The 12,944-nt window shown below is 42.3% G+C and overlaps 1 protein-coding gene across 1 annotated transcript; it reads right to left on the bottom strand.

Annotated features, from left to right (window-relative positions):
- Positions 1-9,230: 9,230 nt before the first annotated feature.
- PRR15 (proline rich 15) lies at positions 9,231-12,944 on the bottom strand. The gene has a single exon (XM_027638979.1). The coding sequence runs from the start codon at positions 12,933-12,935 to the stop codon at positions 12,570-12,572; it is 366 nt and encodes a 121-aa protein (XP_027494780.1). The 5' UTR covers positions 12,936-12,944; the 3' UTR covers positions 9,231-12,569.

Here is a 12,944-nt window from a genome sequence, read left to right as displayed (position 1 = left end):
ATCTTGAGATTGTAGTTTAAACTCTGACTTTTCTGAATAATCAATAGTCTTGCCCCCTTGCCCTCCACTGCCTTTTCACCAAGAGATGCTTCCTGCACTTGAATGTTTATTACTCTTTGAATGTTTTTTCTTTTTCTTTTAAACTTATATTGATTAATGAGAGGACTATTTCTCTTATCCAATTAAATAATTTATTGCCCAAGGAATAAGGGAATTGTTCCACTCAATGTTGATTGCTGTGGAAGACATAACTTTTCAAATCCATGCCCTTTATATATTTACAGCCTCAGTCTTCACACTCAAGAATTAAAAGAAAATGTCTTTCTTTATACATAACAGCTCTGGATCCCGCAGTCAAATATGTATCATTTTACAATACATATGGTGGTTGCTGCACATTCAAGTTAAAACATTGATCTGGCTGTTTAGTCCTATGGTCCAGTAAAACTCTCCATGTATGCAGCAGTAATTATTTGTTTTCCAAAGCAGCGGGAAATAAAGATGTTTCTAGATATAAAACTTGGACAATAAAAGCAGAAAAAACTCAGAACTGTTCTCTTGTGGCTGAGGCCAGCAGGATTGTTGGTATACTCCACTGTGAATCAGTATAATAAGAAAGCTTTTCTGTCCTTAGCAGCTTTTCTCAACTGGGAAATTAAATGTCCTTTCATCCAGCAGCCACGGATCAGGATCAGACTTAGTACATTACTACTTAAAATGCCAATATAGGATTTGTTAATAGATATTGAGTCATGCTTATAATGCAAATAACAATAAAAGACAGAATGAATGTCAACCCTGTCCCCAGTTCGTTAGTGGGCTCTTTTTCTGACTGTACCAAAGCAGAGTGCTTGCCCATCAAAGAGCACACAACATGCATAAATATTTACATCCAAACCTGTTCTATGATGGATGTCACTTCTGCAGATATACTGTCATGCCTTGTTCCTTTCTGGCAGGTTACCCTGCTGTATCTGTAACCAACACAGAGCACATGATATCCTACTCCTCAGCTGCTAGTCTTCCTACTCCTTTAACCTTTCAGCCCTTGCACAATTTACAGTTCAAACCCAACAGCATTTATAGCACTCGTGCCAAAAGCATGAAGAATGAACTATGTTCCTCATGCTCTGGGTGGGGGAGAAACTCCCTTCAGATTTCTGGCTCCCGCTTCTAGGTCCCTTCTTGGATATTTTCGGAAGCAGATTGTTGATCGAGTATGGGTCTTGTGCTGCATCTCATGGCTTTCTGTGGAGCTGGCAGTGTGAGCGAATGCAGTGTGGGAGACATCCATTGATCAGCTTTTCTAAGTCAGCAGAAAGCAGAGCTACTTTGCACATGCAGATGGGAAGTTAAAAAGCCTTAAATAGAGAATTCAGAGTGAAGAACCTCTCACCTATGCCTTAGCAGCTAAACACAGCTAAGCTGAGGACAGCAGCAACCACACCATGTGAATGGAGTTACTAAGGAAGGAGACAGAGAAGAGATTAAAAACTATTTTGGTGCCCACTGAGATTGCTCCAGGCTCAAGACAAAACAGTGTTGATACAGTGTTGAACTTGAGAGAGGGCTATGTGCTATTTTTTAAAGCTCTCCACCGCTTCTGGCAGAGTGAACCATTCATTCCTTGTAATGCCTGAGGCACTCAAACATACTTTTGCATAACAGTTAAGAACAGAGATTAACTCTCCCTCCCCAAGGAATCTAATAAAATTATAGGCCTGTCTTACTGCTGATTTAGTTATATAGAGTAATCTTAAATTTAAGACAAATTAAGCTATTCCTAGGGTGTGTTATTAGTTGTGGATAGGAGACAGCTTTAGAAAACCTGTGAAAGGTGTGTTCTTAGATGGGCCATCAGTGTCTAGAGGAAGGCCTGCAAACACAAAAATTAACATTTATACCCCTGTTCCTAATGAATGAAACTTTAGGATATTTATATTATATTATATATATTTAGGATAATTAAAAGCCTGATTAAAACCTTTTGGAATCTCATGGTTGTGTTTTCTCTTGAAGTACCAATCTGCAATTTCAGCATGCCTCTTGAGACTTCAGAGAACAAAGTGAGTGCTAAAACTGATGCATCAAAGGGCAAAAGGTTTAAGTGTTATGGTAAGCTTAAATCCTCCAAAAAGGTTTGCTTCTGACAGAGAATCAGAATCAATAACAGCAGCTATTGTTAGTGCCCAACAAATACAGCTTGTAAACTGCATATTTTCAAACTCAAAGGAGGGTGAGAAAACACTTGTGTGAGCAGTAGACTGTGCCTGGGAGTCACAATTCCTATAGGTTAAAATCTCAGTATTTACTAAAAGTTAGATGTCTGATTTCCCTGCCTCAACTTGGTGATACAACTTGCAACGGCCCCTGCTACAGAGGAAATTAGTTCCCTCAGAAAAAAAACTTGGATTTTTTTTTTTCCTTTTTTTAAACAGTTTGTGAAGTACCTACGACAAAAGAAACATTTTTAGTGATTTTTTTTCCTTGGGCTTATTACAGCAGTGTAAAAAGACAGCCAGTCTCTATAAGACTGAGGCTATTGCAGAAGAATCACACAAAATCACAGAATGTCCTGGCTTGGAAGGGACCCACTAGGGTCATCAAGTCCAACTCTTAAGTGAATGGCCCATATGATGGGGATCAAACCCAAACCTTTGGCATTATTAGCACCCTGCTTGAGCCAACTGAGCTCATCTAAGAACATAAACTGTAAGAAGCTACTATATGCCAGCTCAGGAAATGATCAATGTTGAGCAATTTTACGTAGAGACAAAAGGGTCAGCCTCACACAGCTGGAGTTGTACAGGTAAAATTCTCACTCTTCTTGCAGATTAAACTTTTACCAGGACACTCTAGGTCATCTTAAGGTTACAATATAACTAATTTAAAAAATATTTTTCTTGGTAGGTAAGTTTAAAACCCGGAGTCACTAGAATGAGTACGTGAGTGTAAAAGCTGTCATCTACCGCAAAGGGAAAGCTCCTGGACATGACAGACTTGGGTGTCTCCACTTGGAAAGAGGCGAGTACCTCGCAAAGGATGTGGGTGAAAAGTTTTTCAGATCAGCCTCTCCCTGTAACAGGAAGGACATTGTCTATTACTGTGTAATTGTGAATATTTTATTGTTTGAACATTGGACAGTTTAACTGCTATAAAACCCAGCATGTCGTGTCATCCTGCACATGCCTGGAGCTGCCTTTTGTGTTTGTTGGTTTTTGGGTTTTTTTTAATGCTGAATATGACAAGGTATTTTAAAGATACATCATGTTTTAGTGCACACACAGGAACTCCTGCCAAGTACTCATTCACCCCTAGGAGCAGAAAGCCATCCCTTCTGTTCATGAAGCTCCCATGCAGAGGAATTCAAAAGCATTTAGCAAATACTATCTGCCTATAAATGAGTACATGATGTGCAAAAGTACAGCCACAATTAGATAAAACATAGCAAAGTTATAGCTTGTTGTAGCAATTGCAAAAGGTTCCTGTTAGGTTTGAATCACAGAGAAACCTGACAAATTTAGCCTTTACTGTACTTTTTTTGTAAAGGGTCACTGCTCAGGTGCAAATTATTTTTGACATGACAGCAAAGCCAGGTTCACTAAGGAGCTTCAGTTTTTCGACTCCACTCTAGGCTGGGACTCCTCAAAGCTCAGATACTGGGTTCAGGTGAAAGTCCTGAGCATTTTGTGTCCTATCTTTCTGCTGGGACATGCTTTCATCAAGGCCACCTCCAGAGCCCAGGATACCTTGTAGAGCTCAAGAGCCAGCACCATTTCTTCCACAAAGCCACATAGGGCTTGCTTTTATTTTTTCTTAACAAGAGACAGGTTTTTAGCAGGTCAGACCAAACATCCATCTAGTCCAGCACTCTGTGACAGTAATTAATAGCAAATATGCCTTTTTCTCATCTCCTGAATAGGATGAACATGGGATTACTCTGTTGCTATGCTCTCCCACTTGTGACAAGAGATCAACTCTGGTTGAGAAATATCCATTGGGGGGTTATAATCCCATTTCTGGGTGATAGTTCTCCATGGACTTTTCTCACTGGAATTTGCTTAATCATTTTTGAGGCCCATCAACAGCACTGAGATACCTAATCTGACATTTAAAGCACTTACAAGGAAGGTGGCTCCCACAATTTTGTTTCCCTCATGCCTGAGGGGACTCAGACCTACATCTGTCAGGAGAGAGACTTGGGGCCACAAATCTTCCCAGTCTATTGGATGGGCAGGTTTCTCTAACTACCTGATACCTCAAGGCATCTTCATCTTCAGGCATATATTTAATAGCCTCTGGGTAGGTTTAGAGTGAAGATTAACAGTGCAGGGTAACAGAGCAGCTGTAAGACTGATTAAAATGGCACAGTGATGATACACTGCCATCAGTGTAAAAAAAGGACTGTAAGTGTGCCTTTCTTAAACCAATTATATGAGTCTGCACATTTTCTACATGTTGGGATCTCATCCATCAGAAAGGATGATGAGCCTGAGGCTTAAAATGCTTCAGAGCATGCACCTCTTCCTACTGGAGTGTAAGGACACCTAGACCCATCCCCACAGTCAGCCACATCTTCAGATAAGATCCTGCCACTCACATTTGTAAGAATTCCATGGTTGTGTTCATCAACAGATATGGACCTTAGACAGGGGGATCCCTCCCCCAAAAATTAGCTGCTTTACCACATAAAAATGACTTTTCTGCAGATTCTTTCCTTAGTCAAGCTTTCAGTGAACCATGCTGCTTCTCAAATCTGTCAAACATATCCAAATGATATTACCATGATGCTTAAAGGCAGGTGAAAGCAGGTGGTAGAGTTGTTACAGCAATAGGCAGCAGCAACATAGTTCCCACAAGTAGCTTTGATTTGGCAAAGACGATTAAGATGAGCTTCTCCAGGATCTCTGTATCATTGTCTGCCAGTAGTAGCTTTTAGTTTTCATTTCGCTGGTTGAGCAAGCCCCCTTTCCTCTCAAGGGACTACCAAGGTGCTCTAAGAGAGGTGTGGAAGACTCAGAGCCTCCTCAGGTTCCGTGCCACTGAAGAGTCACATGGGGTGTGCAAGGGTGCTCCAGCCAATGCTACAATCCCCAAGCAAGACAGGAAGGACAACAATTTCAAAATGCTTCCTGCATGCTGATTTGCACAGCTCCACGTCTAAAAGCAAATCCTCCATGTGTACACAGGTGGAATCTTATCTGAAGATACCAAAGGTTAGGTGTGACATATATCCTGAAAATATCCCACCTGCTATGCACACTGGGTATTTGCATGTAGAAGTTACCAGTCTCAAAAAGCCATATTTCTGCTGCCATTTTTGCCTCTCCCCAAATAGCAGACACTTTTTGGTATCACTTGTAAAAACTATTACAGAGCATACACATGCCATAAAGGACCAGCAAAGCCTTGGCAACTGACCTTTCTCCAGCCTTGGGAACAAGCTGAGACTCTTTACACTGATGGTTCAGACCCAAAAGCAGGATAAAATTGTACTGGTGGTTTCTGCTCTGGATTGCAGAGTTTCAAAAGGTGTTGTATGGCTGCTGCTTGGGCATTTATTGATGCAAATATTTAAAAAAAGAGCTTGAATAGCTCTTAATTAAATGGGTTTGTATTGTGCTGTGTGAGGGTGTGCCCCTTTCTGGCTGGCAAAGCAAAACAGGTAAAGGCCAAAGCTGTAACTAACACTGAAACACAGGGCGGGATGGGAGGCTCTGCACACCTCAGGACTTAAAACGCTCTTCAACCTTTGGTATTGTCCTCAACACAAACAAAAAGCAAGAGAGAAGGTTTCATTGGGGTTTATAAAGAACCTCTTTAGCATTAAAAGCTGATCTACAGGCACCAGACAAAAGGATAATAGCTCTGCCGAAATGCTACACGGGCCTGAGGAATAATTTCAAGTCAAGACTGAGAAAGATCAAATAGCAGCTGGAAAGCAAGAATATACCAGGGAGAAGGGGAGAAAGGAGCTACACTCCTTTGGCTCAAACAGATGAAAATACAGAATAAAAAATACATGTGTTACTAGACGGCTCTTTTGCATTGTTAACTCCATTTGCATTGGTAAATAAACCAGAATTTTCCTTTTTAACTTTCTCACCTTAGTACAGTTTTGACAGTTTTGTATAACTACACTCCCTCTCTTATGAGATTTTACTGAAGCTTAGATCCATGAGGGTACTGAGACACCACTAAGGTAAATGGAATCAGACACCTCAATGCTTTTGTCAATGTGACCCTTTGACCACATTGGAAATCTGCAGCTGCACAAGGAGAGATACATACCCACACAAACACACTGGTTTAAATAGACATCTTAGGATATAACTAAATTGTTTTTCCTACATGTGCAAGTGGGATGCCAATGCCACAAATGCAATTCCACTTCTGCCTGTTTCTGTGGTTCTTGTTGAAGTCCCAGCTGCAGATTACAATGCACAGTATCAGTAACTGTACTGGAAGTCACTACACAATGATGAAGAAAGTCATGCTAAAACTCCCACATATCCAAAAGTTCCTCTTATGGATCTAAAACTTTAGAAAGCCCATTTGAACCTCTTGCCATCACTTACTACACCTTGGTTTTATTAGTTGTTGGTTTGTCTCTACCTCAAATGTATGGCAGTGCAAAATGTATATTCTGTACATCTGCCTATTTCATAAATTCTACTTCTCTAGCTATTTCAGGGTCCAGCAAGGAGATTGTTATAGCATTAGTATACCAAGAAAAGAACCCAAGAATAAAGAAGCCATAAAATATGGGGTTTTTTTTCCTCCTCCTCCTTGCAGAGAGGTCTGAGCTACAGCATTTCGAGGTAGTATGGTTGGCAGGGTTTCTCTCTTAAGTTTACACCATGCTTCTAGACCTGAACCCAACAATGTTAAACAGGACTGGTAAACCAACTCTGATTTTTAGAAACTTCTGTCACTGAAAGCACATGCCAAGATAAACACAACCCAGAATATGAATCTCCTTCTCTTTCACAAGTAGTCATAGTTCCAGCATTTAGACTAAGGCTCAGTTCTGCTCCTGTTCATAAAATTGAGTGGGAATGAGTCCAGCAACAGACCTTTCATTTTCCTTTGGCCACTGAAGTGCTGCCCACTCTCCTGACACTGGGCAGGCTCTTGAGAGATCAGTGGACAGTTTATCTGCTCAAACATTTACAGACTGAGGATAAAACAAAGACCTGGAAAGCAAAATGTACTTAAGTCAGCAGTGAAAAAAAACAAGTGAGTCACCAAAGTTCAAGTGCACAGTACCTCTTATTTTCACTTCAAGAGCATACAAAGGTATGGTTCTTATTTCCAGTAACAAGAAGAGTCATGCTTTTTACCTCCTTAGTGTAAAAGGAACTAACATGATGAACAGTAACTTTTGATCAGGGGAAAGACCTGAGGCATTGCAAACAGGCAGCAGAAGATTCACAGTACACACAGGCTTATGTTTGAGAATCAAGCCTATTTTACACATCCCAAAACATCTGATAATCTGGCAACTAATACCCTGAAAAAACATTCTAACTCACTTTACTCACATGAAACATGATGTTTAGGTCTGATGAGGATTACGCACCAGAGTAAATTTTTCATTTAAAATCATGCCTTACAGCTATCAAGGAAAGCTATTTGCTATCCTCAAAACATGTATCATCTGATGTTATATTGCTTTATCTAGATAAAGTGGGCAGTAAATCAAATTTGTATGCTGCAGCTGCTAATCAATATGCTTTAGTTGAAGACTACATCCACGTACTGATTCTTAGACCTATTTATGAATTTCAGATGTGTCATTAAGGATAAAACTGATAAACTACACTACTTCTGATGTCTATAAAATTGAGCAACTTTATCTCTTGTTTTATTCTGAAATGAAAAATCTCAGTCGGCAGGCCTCCCGTCTTATTTACAATAAATTAGTGATGAAGGGGAAAGGTTTGTTTTTCAAAAGGGTGTAATTATATGGTCTCGAATATCATTCTATAACCAAATGTCTCTCGCCCCAGCTTTTAAAAGACATCTTAAAAAATATCAGGTTTGGGGCTGTTTTGCCATACCAGATAAATCCCAAAAGGCAGCAAAATGAGCTTCCAGTTTGTACCCGCACTTCAAACAGCTTGTCTTCCAATTAGATATCAGCTGTCTAAATGAGCCAAATTAAACATGGGCTTTAAGTGGAACATCCAGCTGCACTGGCCAGGCCAAGGCTGGGAGTTCTATCCTTCAGATTTTAGCCTTCATACGAAGTTATCTTGCCTATGGACAACAGACTTGATATTTCAAATCATCATGGCTGGGCTTCGCGAACAAAGATTTGGGAAGGGCTCTACCCACGTTTGTTACAAGTGCGTTGGTCAATATGAGATAGGCACGTCCGGTTGCAAAAGGCACAGCAGAAAGACTCCTTAGGTGGTAAATTCTGCAAGACACAATTCTTTCTGCATTATCTCTTCTCCTCTAGAGTGATCCTGCGTGCTTTCTCAAAAGCATCAGCAGCGTTATAGATGGCGTGTCTCCAGACCTCCCGATTGGAGGCCAGAGTAGACCAGTTATGTTGATCAATATGGCCAAGGCTGAGATGTTGTTTCAGAGAGTCCTTGTATCTTTTCTTCGGGGCTCCTCTCATGCGGCAGCCAGCGGCAAGTTCACCATAAAGCAAGATCTTAGGGAGGCGGTGGTCCTTCATCCTGGAGACGTGCCCTGCCCAGCGCAGCTGTGTTCTCAGCAACATGGCCTCAATACTTGTGACTGCTCCTTGTTCTAGAACAGACGTGTTAGTCACATAGTCTGACCAGTGGATGTTATTTCGAATATAAAATTATCATTGGTACCACTACAGTGAAGAGAGAACTAACCTCCCCCCAAATAATAATAATAAACAAACAAAAAACACAATGCAAAAAACCCAACAGTGAAGATCCGTTTCCTCTCCTAAACAGTAAGGCTCCCTCTCCATTCATTCAGTTCAGTTTAGGTCATACTCTGACATAACATCTAAGGTTAGAAGTCTTGAGGCTTACAAGGCATTCATTCCAGTGTTTCCAATTCAGGATCATTTTCTGCAGGTGTTCCCTATAATCTTTGCTGAGGTCCAGACTGACCAGCCTACAATAGCAGGGAATGATTCACCAGGCAAGTACTCCAAGATTTATTTTTAGTTTTGGCAAAAGCAGGAATAAGTAAGCATATACTTTGCAAGTTTATTTGAAAAGTTCCATTTGCTAAATATTTCTTTTTTGCATCAAATCTGCATCCTTAGTATCTGGGATAATATTAAGAAAATTTCACTACAACTGACTCAGCTGTTCTCCTCATCTGTTTATTTCCATTTATTTTGTCAATATGTCACTGTTTGATTTTAAAAATAAACAGCAAGTACTTTCTCAGTCACCCTATTTCCTAAACTTAATTTCTGATGCATGATCAGAAAGCAGATGAGAAAAATACCTATACTAAGAATGCACAGAATCCACTATCCTTGCACAGAAACACACTATCCTTGTAATAGAGCAAGCATTCTCCAATACATAAGAAAGGCTGAACTTTCTCCACTTCAAGGATTAAAAAAAATATTCAGGTGCTCCATAAAATGCTGGTTTTTTTCTGCATCAGCTTAATTCATTTACATGTGTATAGATTACTTAAGCTTTATCTGATGCTGAGGCAGAGAAATAAGAGGACCATTTCTGTGCTACAGGTTGGTTAGGGCCACAGGACTTCTCCCTCCTCACCATGGTACACAGGTCAGCACTAACCTGAAGATATTGCTGTGTGGCCTGTGCGCAGGGGGTGGGGAAAGTGAGACGAGGCAGTCACCCTGTTTTCTCATGGATCTAGTTTTTCAGTGGCTGCTATCAAATTCATTGAAGCAAGGATTTGACTGAGCAGGAAGATAGAATTACGTCTCCTTCCCACAGCTCAAGGTCAGGATAAAGACGGACGAGGGCTGTGAGGCATTTTATGTGCATTTATTGACTTTGTATTCTAACTAAATTTCGAAGCTGAAAGTACCATATACATGGATTAAGACATAGCTAATATTTAGTCACATATTAACCAGCACTGATATTGAATCTTAGCAGCAGCCATCTGAACAGCATACCAGACTTCTCAAATAAAACCCAAATTGGAGATTTCTTGTGTCTAGGTAAAGAGTTGCAACTAATAAACCTGAGATGTTTCCAAAGAGCAAACAGAGGTTCACTGCAGAACAAGTCAGCTTCGAGGTAAAGAAGAGAGGAGGAAACTGTATTTTCACAACAGTGTAAGGATTCAAAATGCAGAAAAGCATCCACATGAGATGTATAAAACACTAGTCTGCATTCATTCTCCAGCCTCTGGATAGTTCTGAGGATCTGACCCTCACAGAACTCAGACTAAACCAGACGCAGGAGTTAAGAAATGCATCACTGCAGTATCTGCTTACTCTTTCTTCCATTTTGGACATACAAATACAAAAAAGTTTCTCTGGACCCTAGAATACATAAATACAGACCAACTATTTTAGCCTGTAATAAACATGAACATGTTGCCTTCTAAAGGTAGTATGACAACTCTGGCAGAAAAGCCACCCCTTTCTGCCTCCTTTCCCCCCACTCCAGGCTAACTGGAGCTGAAATACAGTTCATCTCTCTCTCCATTCCCAGCTTTTAAACTTTCCTCCTTCCCTCTCACACCCTTTTTCCAAGGCTAGGTTTGCTCCAATTGCTTCTTCTCTAGAGAAGGATTTCAGATGCCCCTTGACTGAAGAGGCCTCACTTAAGAAAAGCATCTTTGAGGAGAAACTTTTCAGAGCTCCCCCGGCTCTTTGCTTGGTCAGCATGTAGTCAGCAACATAAAAAGGCAGTCCAAACCCAGTACCTTGTAGTTTTACTAAATGAAATAAAAAAAAGCATATAGCTAAACATTGGGTGGGAAAAAAAGCTTTTATGGAAATAGATTTAATGCTACAGTCCCTTCATCCTTGAGTTCCAGAGTTTGAACGGGTAGCTGAGTGAAGCACCAGTGATCACCTCAGCAGCTATGTTGTCTGAGTTTATTGCACAGGAGCTTCTGAAGTATTATTACACACATTGAACCACGGGGCACTTGCCCAGCATCTAGTGTACCATTTCAGTGATTGTCAGTGACTGGTTTAATCCATATATTCACTTGGATCTCAGCTCTTGTTTCCTTTCCAGTCTGTTTTTATTTTTAATTGACCTTATATGATTAGTTACAACCAAACAAAATCATAACTGTGTAATACCTGACTGCTAGGAAATAATTTTCAGTCCCTACCACTGTGTAATATATCACATTCAGAAAATGTCTAAAACCATTTTAACAATATAAAGTATATTGTGAATGCATTTAAAATAAATAAATCACCTGTTGCTACATCACCTACTATCAAGAAATGGGAAATTGCTAAGAACTTTTAGCTGCATTTGCTCTGTAAGGCACACCACCAGTACAAATCTGGCTTATATTTACTTTGACAAAAAATATAGGAGCTGTTAGAGGGAGCTGCTTGAGTTAAAGCACATTATCTTGCTATCAGAAGAAATCCTGGGACACTTAACCTTGCTTCACAAGCCTTGGAGATGGTAAATAGCAAAGAACATTTTCAGTGGTGCCCAAGACTATTCCACATCAGGAGTGCAACCCTGCTTGTGCTCTCCAGGGTTGGTCTCACTCCCCAAAGGGTGTTTACATTTTATTACACAATTTCTTCATTGGAACTTCATTATGCCAGTTATCACCAATTATGCAAAAATCATGTATCCCCTGGGTAAACAGTGCAAATTCCTACACAACACAGGCCTCCCTCTGTAACAGAACTATGAGAGACCAGCCTGTGAAAAACCTGCTTATCATTACACAGTAAGAAAAGGGAGAAAACCAGCATGGTCCTGCCTTTTGCATATTTAAATGTGATGTGGGGCATGGGTGAATTCAGGAGCTGGCCCTTCGCAATACCTCTCTTTTGACCCCCACAGGGGAAGGAGGATGGGTTCACGGCGTGCCAGCTAGCACAGGGCAGGAGCACCGCCGGAGGTCCTTGGCCCTGAAACTAGATAAGAGCACTTTGTTCCCCCCTTCCTTCGATAAGACAGTGTGTGAGATGAAAGCAGCAAAGCACGTCCTCGGCTTGAGAGCCAAAAGGAGCTGGGTCATAGGCCTGAGAAGTCAGGCCTTGTTGGCTCCTGACAAGGGCTGGGGGAAGGTTCAGAGACCCCCAGTGTCGGCCCTGGGATAGCACCTTGAGTCCGCTCACCACAGTAGAGGGAGTGGGGTATTTATTTGTGTTATTTTTTTTTTTTAAGACAATCACATCGTCCCATCATCTAGGGGTTTGGTCTTGGCGGTGTTCATGTAAGACAGCACACGATTCCCTCATCTGGCGGAGATGCCGGGTTCCCCGCAGCGTGTCGTCGGGGTTGGGGAGGCCGCGGCCACACGCCCCCATGTCGCTCATGGGACCATGCCCAGCTGTGGGGCAGTCACTGGCTCCGGCTACCTGTCCTGCCAGTCCTCCGGCCACCCGTCCAGTGGCAGCTCCTCGGCAAGGTCCTGCTGGGCTACTCGTCCCCTTGGGCGGCATGGCCTGGGGCACCGCCGCCGTCGAAGACCTCGGGGCCGTCGCCGAGCAGCGAGGTGCGCACCTTCCGCCGCTCCTTGAAGCGGCCCGAGTGGGACACCCGGAGGCTCCGCCGGCTCCCGCCGCCCGTCCCCGCGGCGTCGCCGCTGCCGAAAGGGGTAGGCTGCTCCTCCCGGCCGTCGGGGCTGGGGGGGTCGGCGGAGGTCTCGCTGGCGGCGGGGGGCGGCGGGGCTGCCGCCGCTTCCTTGTGCTTCTTCTTGCTGGTCAGCGATTTCCACCAGGGCGCCGCCGAGCCGCCCTTCACGGCGGCGCGGGGAGCGGCGGTGGCCGCGGCGCTGTCCGCCATCTCGGGCTC

Source organism: Corapipo altera, unplaced genomic scaffold (assembly GCF_003945725.1).
Source record: "Corapipo altera isolate COAL_440 unplaced genomic scaffold, ASM394572v1 44, whole genome shotgun sequence".
Classification (NCBI taxonomy): domain Eukaryota; kingdom Metazoa; phylum Chordata; class Aves; order Passeriformes; family Pipridae; genus Corapipo; species Corapipo altera.
Note: the sequence above shows the minus strand (reverse complement) of the source record. Positions and strands in the feature narration are given on the sequence as shown.